This window comes from Rhynchophorus ferrugineus, unplaced genomic scaffold, assembly GCF_030347505.1.
Source record: "Rhynchophorus ferrugineus isolate W39M unplaced genomic scaffold, kcgeb_rfMv2 rfM3, whole genome shotgun sequence".
NCBI lineage: Eukaryota > Metazoa > Arthropoda > Insecta > Coleoptera > Curculionidae > Rhynchophorus > Rhynchophorus ferrugineus.
In genome coordinates this window covers 67106562-67129774 of record NW_027472582.1, presented here as the reverse complement: position 1 = coordinate 67129774, position 23213 = coordinate 67106562, and the positions used below count along the sequence as shown (strand labels likewise).

Here is a 23213-nt window from a genome sequence, read left to right as displayed (position 1 = left end):
TCGTCGCCAACTATCTGTAGGTTTGGCAACACTGATTTCTATAGTAAATTTTTTTACGAATTTTGAACTGTTTTAAAATTTTTAAAAATAACATTAAAAACCAAGAATTTTGAATAAAATTGGATATACGAAATTTTATTTAAATGAGTAAAAAAATACCGTATATTTTTGAAAATTATTTCATATAATTTATTTATGATACATTATAATATCTTATTTAATAATTAAAATAGATAAGAGGTATTGAAATAGTACATTTTTAATACATGTATATAGAAATAATACTGTTAATTGCTAAAAATAGAATTACAAATTTAATTTAAAAAAAAACTGTAAATTCATTATAATTTTAAATTTTTTATAGAATACATAAAAAATCTTATTTAAAAATTTACAAAAAATAACTGTAAGTATAAAACATAATAAAAAGAAAACTAATAAAATATATTTAACCTAAAATATTTAATAAAGGGGTCTGATATGCATTAAAATATTTTACATTTAATATATTAATTATAATTATTTAATATATGATACATTATACTATTTTATCTCTAATTTAAATACTATTGCTTAAAATTCAGTTAACTAAAGATATTTGTTAAAAAAGTATGTTAAGTAAGATAATTTTACATTTAATGTAAATTTTAAAAAATTTACTTTTAATTTTTGATACATTATACTATTTTATCTGTCTTAAACTATTAAAACTTAGTTAACTAAAAATATTTTATACAGTAGTCTGATATGTATTAACAAATTTTTACATTTTAATTTATGATGCATTATACCATTTTATCATTAAATTAAATGATATTGCCTAAAGATTAGAGAAATACAGTTAACTAAAAATACTTGGTAAAAAAGTCTGATATGTAAAAAAATGTAAACATTTAATGCAAATTTAAAAATTTTCAAAATTATTATATTTAATTAGCAAAATATACATAATACTAAGAGATATACGAAAAAATTAATTACTTTTAATGTAAATTAAAAACGGTTTACTTTAATTTATGATACATTATATTATTTAAACTTTAAACTTTATTTTAAAAACCAATAAAAACATGTATTAGTTATCAAAATGATGGTAACAAATTGTTTTTATTTTAATGATCAAGGTCTAAAAATAGAGAAATAAAAACATGAAAAATATTAATACATATATACATCTTTTGCGTATTTTTTAAGTTTATAGGGGGAGAAATATGTCTCTTTAATAAAATCAAAAAATTATACAAATAATACTTACACAAAATTAACATTGGTTATATTGGTTAAGAGTAAAAGGCAATTAACAAAAAAAACGTATAAAAATTGAGATTGAAAACGTAGCGATGGCCATTTAGGCTTTGAACAGATGTTTACCCGTATCAAAATACAGCATTACTAACGATTGGTCATTCCGCGGACCCTGATCTACGTAAGAGTTTTTTATCCAGGTAAGGTGATATCGAATTCCTGAAAAAGGTGCAGAATTTTCCCTAAAACCCCGCTATCCATCGCCGGTCCTACAAAAATAGACCGTCGGTTCGCCTTCCAAACGGCCGTCGATGAGTTCATACGGCCTCCCTACCTTCCCGACTTGGTTCCGTGTGCAAAAAGTCCATAGACTAGGCTCGTCCGGCCTGCTCCCCCTGCATTCGAATACGGTGGTTGTTTCTAAGAGGATCCCTCCTAGACCACTTTGTTTTTACGATCCGACCAGGTACGACTAAAATCAGATCTCTCTAAAAGAGAAGAGAAAATTTAATCGAGTGGTTTTGTCACAGAACAACAAGTGCGTTGCAATACAGTGTGTCTCTATATCGATCGAACAAACGGCGGAACCAAGTTCCGACATCGCGAACGGTACGCAGCCGATTGTGTGCAGTGTGTCGATTATAAGTTCGGTAGTCTGCCGGTAAACGTATCCGACCGCTTCCATATTAGGTAACTCACGCGGTGCCGCGTCTGGCTCGGATCCAGGCCCGCGCCTATTTTTGATTTTTTCTGTTTACATTCCGACGTGTTGGAACCGAGCCAACTGGCCTAGTAAGGAGCCGCGGCAATTAATTAACAGATTTCCTTTCCGCTTCCGTTGATTTTTCCGGATTCTTATCTTTCCGCGATACCTTAACTAATCAGTGTCGGTCGCATTATATATAACGGCGATAATACCGACTATCACCGAGTAAAATATCAGTATAGAGACACATTTAACAACGCGATCGATCTTCAAACGAGATTCATTCACATAATCAATTTCTTTCAGGTCGACTAAATAGTTCAAAATGCCTTTCAAGCCAGTAGAAAACCCAAAATGCCCCAAATGCCAAAAATCCGTCTACGCCGCTGAAGAACGCGTAGCTGGTGGATACAAATTCCACAAGTCTTGCTTCAAATGCGGTAAGTTGTCCCTAAACGTTATCCGGTTGTTTTTCCAGTATAGAATCGGAACTCGACCGCCTGATATTACGCAAACCGATCGCCGAAAATACATCAAGGACGTGATTCATTTGTTTCTTGCTGACGGGTTTCGGAAAATGTTAAAAATATCTCGGGAAAATAAATCGAGACGTATCTTGGCCAAGCCGAGATTTTAACGATATGGTGCAGCTGGTCAATAACATATTATTCCAGTTTACATAATGACCATTCGAAAACAAACCGACGAAGATTGTTTTAACCTTCGGTCGTTTCGAAGAGAGAAATTTGATATCGAAGAAATTTTCCAATACGTTTTTAAAAACTTTTAATGGGATATCCCACCTCTTTATTAAACTTTTCATTCGATATAGTCCTGGATTCATAACGCTGCATCAAGATCTGACTTAAAAAATTAAACATATATTAACATCCGGAAACATTGATACACAATATGCTTTTAAATAATACTTGATAGAAAGAGCCGTCTCTTCGTCACTTCGACTACGTGTGACATTGAATTAAATACATATACATTAGTGTTCATCATTCACTAATAAGTTCATAAGAAATAATTGTTTTTAAAACTATGTATCAACAAGGAGTTATTTGGACTGGACCTACTACTTAACATGAGCCGACATCCGGTCTTACCTAGCCTGGTAAACGTCTTGACTGGGGTGGTTATTCCTTCTCGAATTTTATATTATTGGCTAGAGATATTCACAATTACAATTAAAAACATAAATTACATCTGTACCCTGAGAAATTCAATCGAATGAGCTGTGAAGTAGAACAAGAAACAATTTATTTTAGGCAAGATAAAACCGGGATAACAGAATATATTACAGACTCCGAAACTTGATATATTAGCATCGACCAAAATTTAATAATAAAGTTAAGTACGGGAAAACAATGAACACTAATTATTTCGAAACTATATCGAACCAATTAACGATAATATACGTCGAGATGCAAGAAGAAGGCAAAAAATCACAAGCTCTATGTTCTGGTTTGCAGGTCTCTGCGGAAAATTCTTAGATTCCACCAACGTCACCGAACACGAAGCTGAATTGTACTGCAAAAACTGCCATGCTCGCAAATACGGACCCAAAGGTTACGGATTTGGCGGTGGTGCTGGATGCCTTAGCATGGACACTGGTGCCCATCTCCAAGGGTGAGTATCGTATATAAGTTTTACTCCGAAGACTTGACGGAATGAATAAATTAACCGACAAAAATGGGACATTACAAGGTGGATATGGGACCGAAATTGTTCATTGTACATAGATAGCTTCACGAACCAAATATCCCCTGATGCATCTCAATTTTTCGTTCGGTAATAGTTCCTGCAAGAGTCTTAACATCATTCGTTAGTTTGGTTATCGGTAGAAGGCCAAATACGTTTAATCTGTAATTGAGGGCTTTCCTTATCTTAATCTGTTCATAATTTTATTTATTACTGCCTCAATATCGCAAGCTAACACCTCTGAAAGCTTTATCGTATCAAGTGAATATTTCGATGGGTATCGATGATTTTTTGTTGTCAAATCAAAACAGTATTGTCTTAATAACCATGAGAAAATGTGGCTTAATTGAACACTAATCAGATGTGTTTAGCTTGCTTCGTTAAAGCCGATGCCAAAAAAAATATATACCACGAGTAATTTTGTTCAGAAGCGTGACTTGCTTTTTTTGTGTCACAGTAACTAACTGAATCGACCAAAGGATTATGGGACGACCGAGCAATACCATCAGAAAGTGTCGTCATCACACCTTTTCTTTTCATCCATCCAAAGTTATAATTTATTTATTTATGATACATTATACTATTTATATAGATTTATTATTTAGAGTAATTTAATACTTATATTTCGTTTTACATAAGATTCGATTATTATTTTGTAATAAGCGGATTAGAATCAAACAATAATAATAAACTTAAAATTTTAAAAACAAACATGCTGGTTGTGCTATTTTTTCTGGCGCGATATCCAGTTAAGCATTATTGAACAAACTCTTTCACGATTCTCATCAGGATCTAAAAAACCGTCCAGTGCCATGTCTTTTGTTGGTGTTGTTGTTATTGCTTTGTTTCTTCAAAATGTTTTGTGGATATTGTTGCCTGTGTTTGTCCTTGTCCCTCGTATCCTACCCCAACCCCCCGAAATAAAATCACACAAAATCAAATCTGTCCTGTTCGGTGTACGTTCGTGATGGATATGTGATGTGACAAAAGCCGAAACGGTGAGAACATATTTTTTTTAATTTATATTTGGCCAAACGCAGCGCTACCATCTAACACAGCAATTACTACCTTCCTTAACCTTACTTGTGATGGGATAAGGAGTGTGCCCTCAATTTAGATTGATCATTTCGATTATCTTAGATTGAAATAATGCCAATAACAAAATAATAATAATCATAATCAAGCCGGGAGCAGTCATCCTTCTCTCATTACGATTATCTTATTTGTACTCAACTTTTTTTTTCTTTCTGTCTTTCTATTAGATAGCCAGCAACAGCTTAATGCGTAGAATAAGACGGAGCTAACTTTACCTCTCGCACTATCTGTGTTCTCTCTTCTGTGCACCTGTTTCTGTTTGATTTACTTGTTTTATGTTTCATGAAAATATTTCATTAAAATATTAAGGGCTTTTATAACATCTGCCGTTACATACGATCTCGTTTGAAAGCATATCAATGTAGTGTCTCATTGTAGGGATGACATCGTAGTCAACAGAGCTCCATTATTGCCAAAAGCTATCGCTAAAGCACCTGAAGGCGAAGGATGCCCTAAATGTGGCGGATACGTATATGCTGCTGAGCAAATGCTTGCTCGAGGACGTGTAAGTATTCCCAGTTAATAAATCTTAAAACCAGTGACCAAGAAAAATAAAGTTAGTGATGTTTTCCCAGAAGCAACACATTTTAAAAAAATATGTATCTACATATCTATACACAGACTCTAAATTACTGATAAACATCAGAAGCTGATAAGCCAAGAATAGATAGTGGTGCTGAAAAGATCAACTAAGTTGTTTAGATATATCGGTAAAGAAATAATTGCAAAACATAGTCAATAAAATTTTCCAAAGATATCATAACAACAAGCAAACATTCAATAATAAATAAAGCAATGTGATTATATTTTTATGGTAAAAGTTATATAAAAATAATTAACTTTAATCATAAAATAACAGCAAATCTTCAAAAAAAGATTTACAGTTTCATACTACAGTTACGTAGAATATTTTCGTTACTAGATGGTTAAAAAATAGAAGTAAATAAAAAATAATATCCTGCACATAGTAACGTAATGAAAGGGAATGACTAATAATTATTTATCTAATATAGTCTTTATCAGTTTTCATCAATTACAGTGTACTTAACAATCACATGTTAAGTTATACAAGTATTAAAACAATTTAATGTTGTATCTAGTTTTATTTTATTCTATCAAGTTTTATTATACCATCTTGATATTTCAGATGTAATAAAACTGTGCAGTCTAATTTGATCAAGAAAATGGTTTGGATCTTACTATAACTTAGTTATTGTCTTTCGTGCAAATAGCATTTTTTCATTTTACTTCCTCCTTATGTAATATTCGTAAGTACTTCCTCTGAAGTACTTCATTTACATAATTGAATATAAAGAAATGAGGCTAGAAGAAACCTTTATATATACAATATCGCTAAAAAATCATATGAAGTTACATCTTATTCATTAAAAGTTTATCATAGTAACATAATTTATTAAGTATACATTCTTAAGACAGATACTACTCTCTATAGGCATAATACATTGAAATCATAACACAAATTTATAACGATGTTAGCTGATAAATCATGAACAACTAATGTATTGTAAGAATAAAAGAAAATTCATGTCCATATTCTGAAAATAAATGCACTTGTTAATCATAGTTTCATAAAAGCAATTAAAAAACTTCCTATATATACAATCAAAATATTAATTTAAAATGCATAAGTAATTTTAAAATGGTGGCTTTTTGTAAAATATGTATAAGCCAAAAAAAGCATTAAAGAAGAAATACGTATATAAGTTTGCAGTTTCTTTTTTATAATATACTATGTTTGGTACTTAATATTAAATGATTTTTAAAAATATCTTAAATCTTCTTACATATTTTTCTTTATAAAGGAACAATAAAGGCAATAACAAGAATTAACTAAATAATTTTTAGCACTTCTTTCTGTGAGACCTGTCTAATTTATTTTACTCTAAAACATTTATATATCGCTATTGGACGAATATTTTATGTAGTGACTTTTGCATTTGACTTGGATCTTTATCTACTAATTGGCCTATAGACAACCTATATTTTAAAGTTTCAATTCGAACTATATAATTTTTTAGACTACACGTATCGATTACTTACACACGTAATATATCATGATAAAGTAATAAATAATCATATCAAAGTAATGTAAAAAATATTTAAAAAAAAATAAAATAAATATTAAATTCATCCTAACCATATAGGGTTGGCACAAAATATGTTTCCGATGTGGAAACTGTGATAGATGGTTGGATTCGACTTCTCACTGTGACGGCCCTGATGGTTTTGTTTATTGTACTGGTATGCCATTTTAATTTATCATGTTTAATGATTTGGCATGCAAGGGTACCGTCATCACGAATTTATGTGACGTCAGATTTTAGTTCATGTAATATTTAATTTATATCCAATTAATATCAACTTTATGGCTTAAAAAAATAACTTAACGTATATTTTTTTTATAAAGAAAAGGTATGCAGTATATATAAATATATACAGAATAGATCAAATACACTAAAATTACATATAAGTATTACATATAAGTAAAAAATAGATATGCAATCAAAACACTCATTAATGCTAACTGATATGATGATATATAATGATGGAAAAATAGACAGAATAAATGAAAGAGTTTATATATAAATAAAAAATAGATATGCAATCAAAACACTCATTAATCTTAACTGATATGATGATATATAATGATGGAAAAATACACAGAATAGATGAAATAGTTCATATATAAGTAAAAATGGATATGCAGTCAAAACACCCATTAATCCTAACTGATATGATGATATATAATGATGGAAAAATACACAGAATAGATGAAATAGTTCATATATAAGTAAAAAATAGATATGCAATCAAAATATTCATTAATCCTAACTGATATGATGATATATAATGATAGAAAAATAGACAGACTAGATGAAATAGCTTATGTATAAGTAAAAATAGATATGCAATCAAAACATTCATTAATCCTAACTGATATGATGATATATAATGATGGAAAAATAGACAGAATAGCTGAAATAATTTATATATATGTAAAAAATAGATATGCAATCAAAGCACTCATTAATGCTAACTGATATGATGATATATAATGATGGAAAAATAGACAGAATAAATGAAATAGTTCATATATAAGTAAAAATAGATATGCAATCAAAACACTCATTAATCCTGACTGATATAATGATATGTAATGATGGAAAAATACACAGAATAGATGAAATAGTTCATATATAAGTAAAAATGGATATGCAGTCAAAACACTCATTAATCCTAACTGATATGATGATATATAATGATGGAAAAATACACAGAATAGATGAAATAGTTCATATATAAGTAAAAAATAGATATGCAATCAAAACATTCATGAATCCTAACTGATATGATGATATATAATGATAGAAAAATAGACAGACTAGATGAAATAGCTTATGTATAAGTAAAAATAGATATGCAATCAAAACATTCATTAATCCTAACTGATATGATGATATATAATGATGGAAAAATAGACAGAATAGCTGAAATAATTTATATATATGTAAAAAATAGATATGCAATCAAAGCACTCATTAATGCTAACTGATATGATGATATATAATGATGGAAAAATAGACAGAATAAATGAAATAGTTCATATATAAGTAAAAATAGATATGCAATCAAAACACTCATTAATCCTGACTGATATAATGATATGTAATGATGGAAAAATACACAGAATAGATGAAATAGTTCATATATAAGTAAAAATGGATATGCAGTCAAAACACTCATTAATCCTAACTGATATGATGATATATAATGATGGAAAAATACACAGAATAGATGAAATAGTTCATATATAAGTAAAAAATAGATATGCAATCAAAACATTCATGAATCCTAACTGATATGATGATATATAATGATAGAAAAATAGACAGACTAGATGAAATAGCTTATGTATAAGTAAAAATAGATATGCAATCAAAACATTCATTAATCCTAACTGATATGATGATATATAATGATGGAAAATAGACAGAATAGCTGAAATAATTTATATATATGTAAAAAATAGATATGCAATCAAAGCACTCATTAATGCTAACTGATATGATGATATATAATGATGGAAAAATAGACAGAATAAATGAAATAGTCCATATATAAGTAAAAATAGATATGCAATCAAAACACTCATTAATCCTGACTGATATAATGATATGTAATGATGGAAAAATACACAGAATAGATGAAATAGTTCATATATAAGTAAAAATAGATATGCAATCAAAACATTAATTAATGTAAACTGATAATCATTGCTGTCTCTAACATTCTACTATTTTTTACATATAAATATATAAGATAAATTGGAAGATCTCTAGAAACAATACAATATTTGTTCTAATTCCTCGATTCTAAAGATCTGAAAGTACGCTAATAGATCCTGCAGAGGATCGTTATTAAGGCACTTCTTTAGATTTGGATTTATGAAAAATTATCCATCCTTTTTTGTTTTTAAAGCAATACTTCACAAGTAAAAGTCTTAATATTTTGTTAGATGAGATATATTGTTTACATAGACTTTTAGATATTTTCCAAAAAGATCTTGATTTGAATTTTTATTCACACCTACTATTCATAAATTAACTTGAGAAGATATATTTTAACTGCCTTATATACATAGTAATAAGTTTCAAGCCATATATTATCTTCATAATGTCTAGAGTTAGCTAAGTTATTTGATTTAGAACATCACAGTTTGTCTTACGACTATATTCAACTCTATAAAATAATAAAATCAAACTCAAATATATTAATATAATAAAAAATAGTATTTCTTGCTCTAAAGATTTACCTAAATTATTTCCAATGATCTAGAATAAACTATATTTATATTCATAATATAATAAAAATAGTTTATATTGAATAAAGAAATTTATATCATATTTAATTGGATATAAATTTAAATATATGTTTTGGTATCGTTCGAATTATGTTGAGAATGGCTGTTTCAATTCAAGGCTTTCCACAAATCTTGCTTCAAATGCGGAGACTGTGGCAAAAGATTGGATTCCACTAACGTCACGGAAGGCCCCGATAAGGAAATCTACTGTAAAGGTGCGTTTCATTTTTCATTTTCAAATTCACTTTACACACAATCGTTATCGGTATAAGGTTAAGAACTTAAACCTCAGAAAGTTATTATAAATTAATAATGGGTTTTAATTGCAAAATATTTTATTTAATATTTGACTGCTTTGCCCCAGTCTGATTTCCAAACCATATTTAGATACCATAGTAATGCATGTTATTGCAGTGCAAAGAACTTTTAAACATCCTAATTTAACTACTAAATTCGATATATATATATATATATATATATATATATATATATATATATATATATATATATATATATACCAATATTCGATATTCTCTAATTAAAATAATGGTTAACTAAAAATACCATTTCCTACTTTCCAATAATCCAAGAGACCCGTGCAAATCGATACCACCTTAAGTATTGCCGTGCGTACGGTGCGTAATATGTTATTACAGATGTCTACTGATATCATTTGAGCAAATTGAACAACGCATTGATTCATTACCAGCAGTAGCGAATAACGGGTGCATAGATGTACTATAAAGTTAAAATATAAAGTTATGAAGGACGCACTCTTGAAACTCGAAAGGGAAGGTGTGACACATCCACCTTACTCGCCAGACATAGCGCCTTCTGATTAGTACTTGCTCAGATCGATGCAACATGGCTTGGCTGCAAGTATCTATTTAAATACCTCATCAAGTCTCATTTAATTAAATTTAAGTATCTAGTTTTTCAAGAACTGATTTATTTCAAGACAATAAAGTTATCTCAGGATTTTCACAAAGCAAATATGTCATGTATGACTTGTTTTAGCGCAATTTCCCAGTAAAATGATTATAACAAGAAGAGCGAAATGATACTTCTTCTTAAAAGTTACAGTCAATAGTAATCTGTCATAATGATTTTGACAAGTTTAAGCCTCTAATTCCTCATCTGAATGACCTTCTCTATGATTGTATTGAATTAATATATACTGAACACGTCTGGACCAATACTAATATTTCTATCAAACATGTCACCAGTACTAAAGTACTTAAATTAATTAAGTAAATTAAAAAAGGAAAATGCAGCTTCTAGTATATGATTGATATAGGACATGTAATACTTATATGACTTGTAATACTTATACCGATATGATTGAAATTTACGTTACATAGCCAACACTAAAATGTATCAATAAAAATTACTTATCATTTTTTGCCTCCTTCATGATCTAGTCTGTTATGGAAAGAACTTTGGACCTAAAGGTTACGGTTATGGTCAAGGTGGTGGTACCTTGCAGAGCGACACCTTCTCTGTCAGGTAATTTGATTGGTTTGATGCTTATTTACATATCTACACGCTTTTTTTAATGAAATGCAGTGATAAGTAATACCGGAGTTTTTAGTTGTCTTAGCTTAGCATTATAAGTTCAGAGGCAACAATGCTAACTAATGTTTTATGTGCAGCTTGCTATGCTCAACGCTTTGGGCCTCGTGGCATTGGCCATGCTGGAGGTCATTTCCTGGGGCTTATGTCAGACGCTTTGGATATTGAATGGCAGAGGTATATTTAGATGCGCCATGTGTTGTGTTGTCTTGTGTTGTTTTAAACAATTTTAAAGATATATAAACATACAAACATGTATAAACTATAAGTAGAATTTGAATGAAATTGATCTAGACCTATTATTTCAGTAAACACTTTTATATGTAATGTTGAAATGTCTTTTTGATGATGTTCTTGAAACTATGGCTGTAATTTGTTGTTTCTTCATTGAAGAGAGTACAGCTTTATGTTAATAATAATAATAATAATAATAATAATAATAATAATAATAATAATAATAATAATAATAATAATAATAATAATAATAATAATAATAATAATAATAATAATAATAATAATAATAATAATAATAATAATAATAATAATAATAATAATAATAATAATAATAATAATAATAATAATAATAATAATAATAATAATAATAATAATAATAATAATAATAAATTTCAATTAATATAAAGCTGCAGTTAGCTCATCAGAAGGCCACACTTTTTTCGTAGCACAAGTTGAAACAACAATGATTGATTATTTGTGGTAGATTATTAGGAAGTGAGGTTTTTTGGAATTTTCACATATAGTTTAAGCAAAATCAAAACTTTATTGTTTTACATAAAAATACCAATGTCACGCTATATCTTTCCGAATTTTCTTACACCAGCCAATGTGTCTTTATTTCAACCAAACATTGGATTAAATGATTTAATTTTACGAAAAAAACTGTATAGTTCGTACTGCAAATATATGCATATACAAGTAATATTATCAGGGCCATTTATAATTAAATAAACCAACAGATGACTCACATTATATAATATCTGAAAAATAAGACACGGAAAATAAATAGTTGTTGCATTATAAACATTTATTTCAAATACAATTTTATCTCTTACATGATTAATATATTAACCGCAATATAAATAAAAGCTGATATTGATGTGCAACATTCGGTGACAATCCATACATCTTATTCATATTCAATCAAAGTATCTCGCAACATATCATAATAAACATATTTTTCTTTATAATCTAAGACGTGTATCTGTTTTATTAAGCAAACAGGTGTGCTTATAATTAGACACTACTGTCAAATTGTATTATTGTTTAGTAGTACTGATAACATGATATATCATAATAAATCAAAACCTATCTTGCTTTCCTATGTAAACTTCAGTATCAGATAGAAACAAATGTGGGTCTCATTAATATCATCAATTAAATCCTGTTCAATCAAAATATAATCAATAACAGTTAATAACAGGCAAGAGGAATGATCAACTAAATATAAGAAAACAAAAAAACTTCAATTCACATTAACATATTTTTGAAACTAAGATGATGAATTGTGTGTTTTACGTTGTTTAACATGATTTATAAAAGGATACATTCAATATGTTGTCACAATTTATTTTACACAAGCTATTTATTAGAAATATTGTCTAATTGTTCATATTTTGAACAAAATTTCCGCAATAATGACCTAATATTTATGTTCAATTTATTTGTAAAACCAATGTCAGGCGGTATTATAGTTTTCTAAATTATATTCTATATGAAATATTACAATAAATATTGTATCCATGATAGATTATTTCATTCTTTAAAATATTAGATAATATTAGGAAAAATGTATTAATAAAAATAACAGGTCAATTGAAAAATCCCCGGCCTACCATACTAAAACACATTTTTTTGTCAAAATTAGTTTTTTTATTCAACATAATTCCCTTCAAGGGTGATACATTGATTACAGCGACCCTCCAACTTCTCGATACCATTTTTGTAGAACGATTTGTCCTTTGCTTCAAAATAGACCTCACTTTCGGGGATCACCTCTCAATTTCTTTCCATTCTTTTGAAAAAAAAGATCTGGAGAATAAGGTGGATGAGGAAGCAATTCGAAGCTCAATTCATGGATTTTTGCCATCGTTTTTACTGACTTGTGACACGGTGCATTTTCTTGGTGAAGCGTCACTTTCTTTTTCTTCAAATGGGGTCGTTTTTTGGCGATTTCGTCTTTCAAACGGTCCACCTACTTTACACAGAGCTTTCTCATACCCGTAAATATTCGTGAATGTTATGATGTAAACGTTTAGTTGATAACTCTAGAGTAATAACATGCTATTTCATTCAATTTTGCCGTCTTCGGTGGATCATTTTGCCACGTCTAAACTTAGCATACCAATCCTTGATGGTTGATTTTCCTGGAGCAGTGTCCGGAAACTCGGCATCAAGCCAAGTTTTTACTTCAACTGTATTTTTTCCCTTCAGAAAGTAATATTTTATCAACGCGCGAAATTCCTTTTTATATATTTTTATTTAATTCTAGTAGTGCCATCTATGTATCAGGTCAGGGACTTTTCAATCGACCTGGTATTTTCCATGATTTCCTATAATTTTTTCTACATATGGATCTTCAGATGTTCGTTCCTCTTCAGCATTTCGAAATCATATGCTAGCTAAGCTATACTCCATGGATGTGAACAAGTTGTAATCATTGCTTTGTGTGGTGAATACGCTAGGTATGGTAGAACTTCCTGTTCGACTACAAGAATGTATTCTTTAGAACTCCTGCAATGTGTAGTCGAACATTTTCATGCAAGATAATGACTTTACATCAGTTACTTACTATTTCTGGCCTTTTTTGCAATAATATATCGTTTAGTTTATTCCATTGATGTCGGTAGATATCTGCAGCAATAATTTCACTTGGTTCGTACTACACTACGCCTTACTAATTCCATCATATATACAGGAATACTCTCAATTCTCCATTACATTCACTGCCATATGAAGGAGCAGCATTGCTAAAGCTTCTAAAAATGCTTGACGGGATTCAGTAGCAGATTTCTTCAAATCAAACAAACACAAATCATCAAATCACAACAATAATAATGAATTTTTCTATTTTATCATCAAAGATGTATTTCGTTATAAAATTAAGAATGAATATTCTAACAACTCGAAACAACTATTGATATAAGGCACAGGCGGTGCAATCTGACGAAAACTGAGGGTAATATATACAGGAGAAGATTCCAAATTTTTATAGTGGTAAAAAACCTGAAAATATTTATAATAAGTGCTGCAATTTTGGGCAGTGAAAAACCTTATAATATGTGCTGCAATTTTGGGCAGTGAAAGAAGATTTTAATGAATTTGGGGATTAGATATGTTTTTACAAAATTGTAGCAAAATTATGTATAAAACTTATAGTTTATTTATAAAAGAAAGAAAGTACTGACCTTGTATGTTTATAGAATCGTTTAGAGTCGAATGTAAGAATCAAAATCCATCATAACGTAAATTTTTTTAGTGGTCAAGCACCAAAGATCACTGTTATCGATACCGCTATCATCAAGGCCCCACCCGGCCAAGGATGCCCACGTTGCGGTGGCGTAGTATTCGCCGCTGAAGAAGTGCTGGCCAAGGGCCGCCCATGGCATCGCAAGTGCTTCAAATGCCGCGACTGCACCAAGACATTGGACTCCATCATCGCTTGCGACGGTCCCGACCGTGACGTGTACTGCAAGACTTGCTACGGCAAGAAATGGGGACCTCACGGATACGGCTTCGCTTGCGGAAGCGGATTCTTGCAAACTGACGGTTTAACGTAAGTATAAATTCAATTCTGGTAAAGACTCTTTGATCAAAATAGTGAACACTATTGGAATTGAACTGAGAAATGAATGTTGAGGAATGAAAGTTGGAGAGCTGAAAATTTAGAGTGGTAGAATATCAAATTTAAATTAAAATAATACAAACTAAATTTGGAGCCAAATACGTATTTGTGTAATATACACCGTTTTCAACCAGCCTTATTTCTAATGAAATAATGACATAACATATTATGTCTCCAACATGTAAATCGCATTACGTGATACATTTTTAATGATATAGTGATTGATCTTGCTTGATCAACTCTTCATAGATTATTCATCATGGCATTCATTATGGCATCAAATTCAAAAATTATGTTATATATCTAGGAGGATAAATCGACTCTATGTTAGTCTCTGGTGTAATTATGTTTATGTATTAACACTACTGTTTTTCATTAAATGTACATCACTACATTACATTACACAAGATCAAATGGTTTGATTTTTTGTCGATGTCTTGTCCTGGTGTTATCCAAGAGTTGTATTACTTCGATATTGACATAAGAATGGAGTTTGTCATCATGCTTCCTTGTAAGTATCTTGCTTTCATGGGAGACAGTCGGTATCTGAAAATCTCGATACTTCTCAGGACTGTGTTCTGGAAAACTTTTATTGTATTTATATTAGTGTTCGCAGAACATCCACATAATTATATTCCGTTTCAATACTTGCTTATATAATAGCAATTTATTATGTACTGATAACTGTAATTTTCTTCCAAATAACCAATATAATTTTCTATATTTTAACTCCAGTTCTGTCCTTTTCTTTTTACATGTCCTTCCAGCGAAGTTTTGTATCAAAGATCATTCCGAGATACATACCATTGTTGCTATATAGAATGATATTATTTATTTTTATTGGTGGTTGTCTCCTGATTTTTTGTGAACTGCAGATGCACAGATTTACTTTCGTCAATGTTTATTTTCCAAGTGTGGGTACAATTATTTATATTGTCATTTGCCTGTTGTAATTTTCATGTGGCTTCTAGCTATATCTCCGACAGCAAGAATCGCTCTGTCATCAGAAAATATACCCATAGTGATATTTTCCATTTGTGATATATCATATGGGTCAAATGGCTAAAGAATTGACTCCAATACGCTTCCTTGTCGTATACCTGCCTTAGCTTCTTTTATTATATAATTTGATAATTTGAAATTTCACATATTTGAAACCAAGTGAGTAAGAATAGTAATGATTTTGCTTCTTATTAGGAAGGAAAATATCATATCAACATATTTAATACTTGTAATAATACCTTATAAATACTTGTTTTTCGTGTATTTCGGGTATATAGTATCATTTTTAAAGTATAATTTTTATCTAGGCTTATAACATCATTATTCAAGAAAAATATTTCTAGTTTTGGGGATATAAATAGGCGAAAGCTAATTAGTAAAAATTGATAAAGAATGTTGATAAATTGGAAATTAATAGTAAAATTATTAATATATATGGCCATTTTCAAGCATGCCTTCAATTTTTATACAATGATTTTAGCTTTTTTTATCTGAACGTTACAAAACCACAAAACAAAACATCATTATTCAAGAAATATATTTAAAATCTTGGTGAAACAAATATACGAAATTTTCAAAAAATATTATAATTTATTAACGACAATTAACATGAAAACGGTTAACATGGCAAAGGGAATATAATAATTTATAAGTTAGTCTTCAGGACTTAATATGTGTCCTTTTTATTGGAAATTATACATCGAAAATACACAAGAACACTTATTCGCTAAAATGCTTTAAGTAATTAGTTATACAAAACATAGTAAATTATAGTATTCATGTAGCGTAAAAATATAGTAAATCAAAATTGTCATCATTGAGATTCCAGTTCCAGTGGTTTATCCAGTTGTTGAACCTTGTTGAACTTATTAATATACTAAACTCCCAATACATTAAAACTTGTCATAGCAAACAAACTAGCTTTCAATTGTTTTAACTATTATACTTTTTATAAATACTAAATTTAAGGTTACAATGTGGGATAATGGAGGCAAAAATTAATAAAAAAATAGTAATAAAACAAAAACCAATAATGGCATTGGTATTTGATTTATTGGTAATGTTTATTTTTATTATTACTTTATTTGTACTTTATTGGTACTCTACATCCTGTGAAAACAAGGAACTAAATACTAATTTTGGAAATATTTTTCTCAATTCCTTACGGCATCAATCTGTTCTCGAATTTATCAATGCTCTTCCAGATAATTCAGAGGTTATATCACTCTAAAAACCCACTTAACAGAGCGAAAGGATGAGTAATGAGTATTTTAAAATGAAAGATGAACTCAATAATAAGGAATTTGTTTCCATAACAGCGAAGATCAAATTTCTGCTAATCGTCCATTCTATAACCCCGACACTACTTCCATCAAAGCTCCACCTGGTCAAGGATGCCCCCGTTGTGGCGGAATGGTATTCGCTGCTGAACAACAATTAGCTAAAGGAACCGTAAGTAGAATTTATATAAAATAAAATATTTTAAAAAGTTCTCAATAATTAGTTCATCAACAATACTTTTCATAATTAATGGCTTAATGTTTACCCAGAGTTTTTATCCAAGCTTCCAATTATATTTTCAATAACTTCCTTTTAAATAACAGGTCAATTGAAAACTCCTCGGCCTACCATAGTAAAACACATTTTTTTGGCAAAATTAGTTTTTTTTTATTCAACATAATTCCCTTCAAGGGTAATATACTGATTATAGCGACCCTCCAACTATTCGATGCCATTTTTGTAGTACGATTTGTTTTTTGCTTCAAAATAGGCCTCAGTTTCGGCGATCACCTCTTTATTCGACGAAAATTTCTTCCCAGCGAGCATTCTTCTGAGATCTGAGAATAGGAAATAGTCGCTAGGGGCCAGAATATGAAGAACACAGTGGATCAGGTAGCAATTCGAAGCCCAATTCATAGATTATTGCCATCGTTTTCACTGACTTGTGACACGGTGCATTGCCTTGGTGAAGCAGCACTTCCTTTTTCTTCAAATGCGCTTGTTTTTCGGTGATTTCGTCCTTCAAATAGTCCAATAATGCTATGTAATAATCGCTGTTGATTGCCTTTTTCAAGGTAGTCAGTGAAAATTATTCCATGCGCATCCCAAAATACAGACGCCGTAACCTCGCCAGTCGACTGTTGCGTTTTCCCATGGGTTCATCGTGTGCAGTCCACTCGGATGACTGTCGATTGGACTTCGGAGTGAAATAATGGAGCCATGTTTCGTCCATTGTCATATATCGAGGCAAAAACTCGATTTTATTATGCTTGATAATCTTCAAATACTGCTTCGAATCATCATCTCGTCGTTGTTTTTGGTCAAAATATTCGTGAATGATATGATGTATACGCTCAGTTAATATCTTTAGAGTTTCTGCTATTTCATTCAATTTCAATTTATAGTCATTCAAAACTATTTTGTGGATTTCTTTGACGTCTTCATCTGTAACAACCTCTTTTGGGTATCCACTGCGTTCACTGTCTTCGTTGCTCTTTTAACGACCTCTATACTTAGCATACCAATCCTTTATGGTTGATTTTCTTGGAGCAGTGTCCGGAAACTCGGCATCAAGCCAAGTTTTTACTTCAACTGTATTTTTTCCTTTCAAAAACAGTATTTTATCAACACGCGAAATTCCTTTTTATCCGTTTTTTTCACAATTACAAAAGTTGCTTCACTCAAAATGCTATAATTCACAAACTAATGATCGGGGAGCTTTCAAATTTATACTAGCATCTTTTGAGTGTTAGGGCTAGCTAAAAAACATATAAATTTAATTCTGGTAGCGCCATTTATGTATCAGGCGGAGGACTTTTCAATTGACCTATTATATCGATGGTAAATGATAAAAAACATATTTGGCCACAAACAACTTATTTTAAAGCAGGTAAATCAATTTGTAGCGCCTTTGGTGCTGATGTTTTGTCTTACCAAATATGTAATTATTGTTATGTAATATCGTAAATTCGATCTTAGTGCTAAGCAACACCTTCAACAGCTCCTAGAACTCGAACATGTAGAATTTCGACCCTCCTGAATGAACATTCAACGAAAAATACACAAGAGTTTACATTCTCAGCTAGGAGTGACGCAACTAACTATTTATAAACGTTTGGGTAACTCCTAGCTGAGCCGCAACTTTTCTTAAATATAAGATGGGAAATACCTTCTCCTGCACCAGGAATATCGACCTGATTTGGCCCCATCCAACCACTACTTTTTCCTGTTAACGTCGTAGACGATAAACAGTTTAAAACGCTACGATAAGCGTGAAATCGTTGGTTTTTTTTTTGGTATGTTATATCAAAAAAGCTGTGGACAATATTTTCCTGATTAAACTTGTAAAAATTAAGTCATAAATTATACAATCCCTTTTAAATACATCTCACAATTCATAGACTTATGTTAATCGATATTTATACTGATTAATTGCTAATTTCAGATGTGGCATAAGAAATGCTTCAACTGCGCTGAATGTCACCGTCCCTTGGACTCTACTCTGGCTTGCGACGGTCCCGACAGGGAGGTCCATTGCCGTGCCTGTTACGGTAAACTCTTCGGACCCAAAGGTTTCGGTTTTGGACACACCCCCACCCTTGTCTCCACCGACGGCGCTGCCCCAGTCATCCACGACCCCCGCCCCAACAGCGGTCCACGCGGTGCTCCAGGGCAAGGCTGCAGACGCTGTGGATTCGCTGTATTCGCTGCGGAACAGATGATCAGCAAGAACGGACTCTGGCATAAGAGGTAACAAACTAAATACTTCAATCACCATTATTGCTCCTTCCATTGATTGTATGATACAATAATATGCACCTTCAATACAAAAATCGACATATCACAGACCTAATGATTGATTATATCAAGTTTTGTGGTTATCTCTTAAATACATATCATTATAATTCAAATACTAAACTGTACTCACTGTCTATGTTTCCGAGGATTGACTTATTCTCTATTGGTTAAGACCTATGTGATCTGGTGGTCTGTACAAGACGAAACTTCCTTACACTTTTTATGTTGCTGACTTGGTAACCTCGACAAAATGGTCCCCCTATTGCTGCGATAGTTGGGGATTGGGGTTCTGCGGAATATGGCATGTTAGTCATAACTAGCGTTGGGAACTATCGACCGAAAACAGTCGAAACAGTCGATAGTCAAAAAACTAGCGACTGAAAATAGTAATTATTATTTTCAGTCAAATGCACGGTTTGATATTTTTTTCAATTCATGATGCCAGACGAATATGTACGAATTCTTTCCTGTGTAAATTGCGAGAGAGGAAAGGACGGAGATAATTGCTTGGGGCACTTTATTTTATGTGGTTATATTTTCCAACGGTAATATAAGCGAGACAGAGATCTACAAATGCCTTCACGAACTAACTTTAAAAAAGAAAAGGAAAAAAATAATTACTGAATGCTATTATAATAATAATACATAACAAGCAATTTACAATTTATGAATATTAATATTTAAATAAAGTAGAATTACTTTTATATTTGAATGTTCTGTGGATTTGTAAAAAGTAAACGCCACAATTGTTTTATTGTATTTTAATGTGTCGATTGCTATTTTTAAATAATATTCTAAAATAAATATACTCAATAGAATTTAAACAAAACCTAAAAACTAAAAATGTACAATAACTATAAATACATTATAAAAATTAAACATATAGCTAATCATAAAAAAAAAAACTAATCCGTGGAATAATTAAAAATGATCATAATCAGAATCAGAATGAAAATATATTTTTAACAATAGTCCTGCTACTAATATCCAAGTATTACCTACTATTGCTATAAAAACAGTAAAATAGTATTTTACTATTTATTATTCACAATTTTAATTTCTATACCCTATTACATTAACAATATTGAAAAATATTGTAACAAAGTGCTATAATATTAATATATAGTATATTGTTGTTTACAAGCAAACTACCAAAAAAATCAAAAACTATGTATATTACATATAAATCTGTGTAAGCATAAATTGGGTACATTTTTGTCAAGGTCGCGGCTAGGACGACAGAGCCAGAACGTTAAAAATCAGTCGAATGAAACAAGTATAACCAAAAATAGTAACTAAAAGTACGACTGAAACAGTTACAGGTAAAAAATAGTAAAATCAGTCGAACTAAAAATAGTGACTGAAAGAATCGATAGTAAAAAGTAGTCAATTTCTAAACAGTCGATAGTCAATTTCAGTCGATAGTTCCCAACACTAGTCATTTTAAATTTATATTGAAACTTTGTCTTCACTTATTGAACCTATTTTACTCTTAAGCTGGATTTATATGAGATGTTATAAAATAATTTAAATTAATTTCACTAAATAACGATAAAAAGAAAAATAAATAAGGCTATACGAACTTTAAATTAAATGGTAATCCATTATGCTAGTATTGCTTCACCTATTGTATGATCTTAATCCATGTCATTTTCGAAGTTGTTCGGTTTGTCTTCCACCCAAAAACTACACCTTTCACTCGACGGACATGTTCTTTGAAGGTTTTCCTCAACTGCGCATTGATTGCTGGGTCTAAATATAGAATTTATTATATAATCTTCAACAGGGCTTCTATTAGTAATGTATTATTATTTTTCAACTCTTGTTTATTGATTTAGCATTATTTATCAATTTTCCAATACGATTTTGATGCCACGATCAAAAAAAGACACATTTTATGGCATCAGTTAGAATAACTGAAAATCAAAAGGGAGTAATCAGAATATATTAAAATCACGACCTTTCTTAAACAAATTTCTGTTCTTCCCATGGTATAATGCCCATTTTTCTTTCAATGCTCGGTTTTATAGACAGTAATTGCAACTGACAGCTATACATACTAATTTTGAGCTCTATTAGCTCTCATTCAATCTTACTTCATCAACGTTTTTGAAGCACTCAAATGAAAACCAGCAATTGGGATATGACGATCACTGTAAATTTCTGAAAGTATTTTCTAGAGTTTCTGAAAGTTGATATAATGTCAAATATGAATTTTAAAACATGCACGAGCACTAAAAATTAAAAATTTTATGTGAAAAAGTGTTAAAACTATCGAATTTAATGGCTTATAACTTTCATACCTCGCATTTTCACCAATAAATATTGGTGATCAGAATACATGCAATTACCAGATGTACCAAAAAGTCATTACCGAAATAACAGAGAGGCTTGAACCAGTTTCTTCATAAATTGCCTTTATTGGTTTGGAAATATGTTCTTGTAGAGGAGACAATCAATAAAAACCTAAATTTCTAAAACTAAAAAATTCCAACCACATATAACTGTTGAATAAAACGTAATACATATCAATTAATGTTTACAGATGCTTCAGCTGCGCTGATTGCGGCCGTTCGTTGGACTCCACCAACCAAAACGACGCCCCCAACGGCGAGATCTACTGCAGGGGCTGCTACGGTCGCAACTTCGGACCTAGGGGAGTCGGTTTCGGAATGGGAGCCGGCACCCTCACCATGGCTTAAGTCATCCTCCAGTCTAACGTCGAAATTGCTCTCTTAATCAATTTCAGTGTCTTCCTCTCACCATCCCGACGACGGTCGCGACGCCTCGCGAGCGAATATCGATTCAACAGGCCTGGACAATATCAACAACTTATCTTCAACATCTTCGATACTAGCCCCCGGGTGCCCAGCGACCATCGCCCGAAGACCAAATTGACTAAGACTGTTGTAACATATTCTCTACTAAATATAATCAAGGATATCCCTGCTTATTAAACAAAAGAAAACCGATTGCGCAAATTTGAAGTGACTTTTAATTAGTGTTAACCGATAGCTTAGGGCATAATTTTTTGAAAGGTATTTTTTTAAGATGATGTTTTTTTTATAATATATACAATTCCACAACCTACGAGACTCAGAGGGAATATAAGACTCAGACTACTGGTTTCCGGATACCAGTCAACACTGGAAAGACTTCCTTCGAACGACGCAGGTCGACCTGAGACATAATTTTTTTTTGTATATATCTACATCGGCCATTTTTATGGTCTATCGAATGGATGCTTAGCGCTTTGCAAAACATGTAACGTTTTCCGCTATGAATTATACGATTTTTTTTGTCTAGATGTCATACTCAATCTATATAATAAACACCTTGTAAAATAA

General features: G+C 30.9%; 1 protein-coding gene across 9 annotated transcripts; it reads left to right on the top strand.

The window, feature by feature from the left end:
• Nucleotides 1-1544: 1544 nt before the first annotated feature.
• Nucleotides 1545-23213, top strand: LOC143192736 (muscle LIM protein Mlp84B). 9 transcript variants are annotated; one of them, XM_076398260.1, is made up of 11 exons: nucleotides 1578-1711; nucleotides 2258-2391; nucleotides 3430-3586; nucleotides 5132-5258; nucleotides 9754-9850; nucleotides 11057-11141; nucleotides 11288-11384; nucleotides 14701-14997; nucleotides 17388-17520; nucleotides 19514-19818; nucleotides 22412-23213. In XM_076398260.1, exons 4-11 carry the CDS (start codon nucleotides 5227-5229, stop codon nucleotides 22566-22568), a joined length of 1203 nt encoding a protein of 400 aa, XP_076254375.1. In that variant the 5' UTR covers nucleotides 1578-1711; nucleotides 2258-2391; nucleotides 3430-3586; nucleotides 5132-5226; the 3' UTR covers nucleotides 22569-23213. The 9 variants fall into 9 exon arrangements, with proteins under 9 accessions (XP_076254372.1, XP_076254368.1, XP_076254375.1 ...); XM_076398261.1 differs by having other exon boundaries at nucleotides 1641-1783; XM_076398257.1 differs by lacking the exon at nucleotides 11288-11384 and having other exon boundaries at nucleotides 1545-1711.

What these genes read in the sequence shown, in the direction of transcription:
- LOC143192736 (XM_076398253.1), top strand. Translation starts at nt 2,277, where the DNA reads ATGCCTTTCAAGCCAGTAGAAAACCCAAAATGCCCCAAATGCCAAAAA. An exon ending in AAATGCTTGCTCGAGGACGT is followed by an intron (nt 5,259 to 6,918) that starts GTAAGTATTCCC and finishes CTAACCATATAG; the next exon opens with GGTTGGCACAAAATATGTTT. An exon ending in TTGCAAACTGACGGTTTAAC is followed by an intron (nt 14,998 to 17,387) that starts GTAAGTATAAAT and finishes TTTCCATAACAG; the next exon opens with CGAAGATCAAATTTCTGCTA.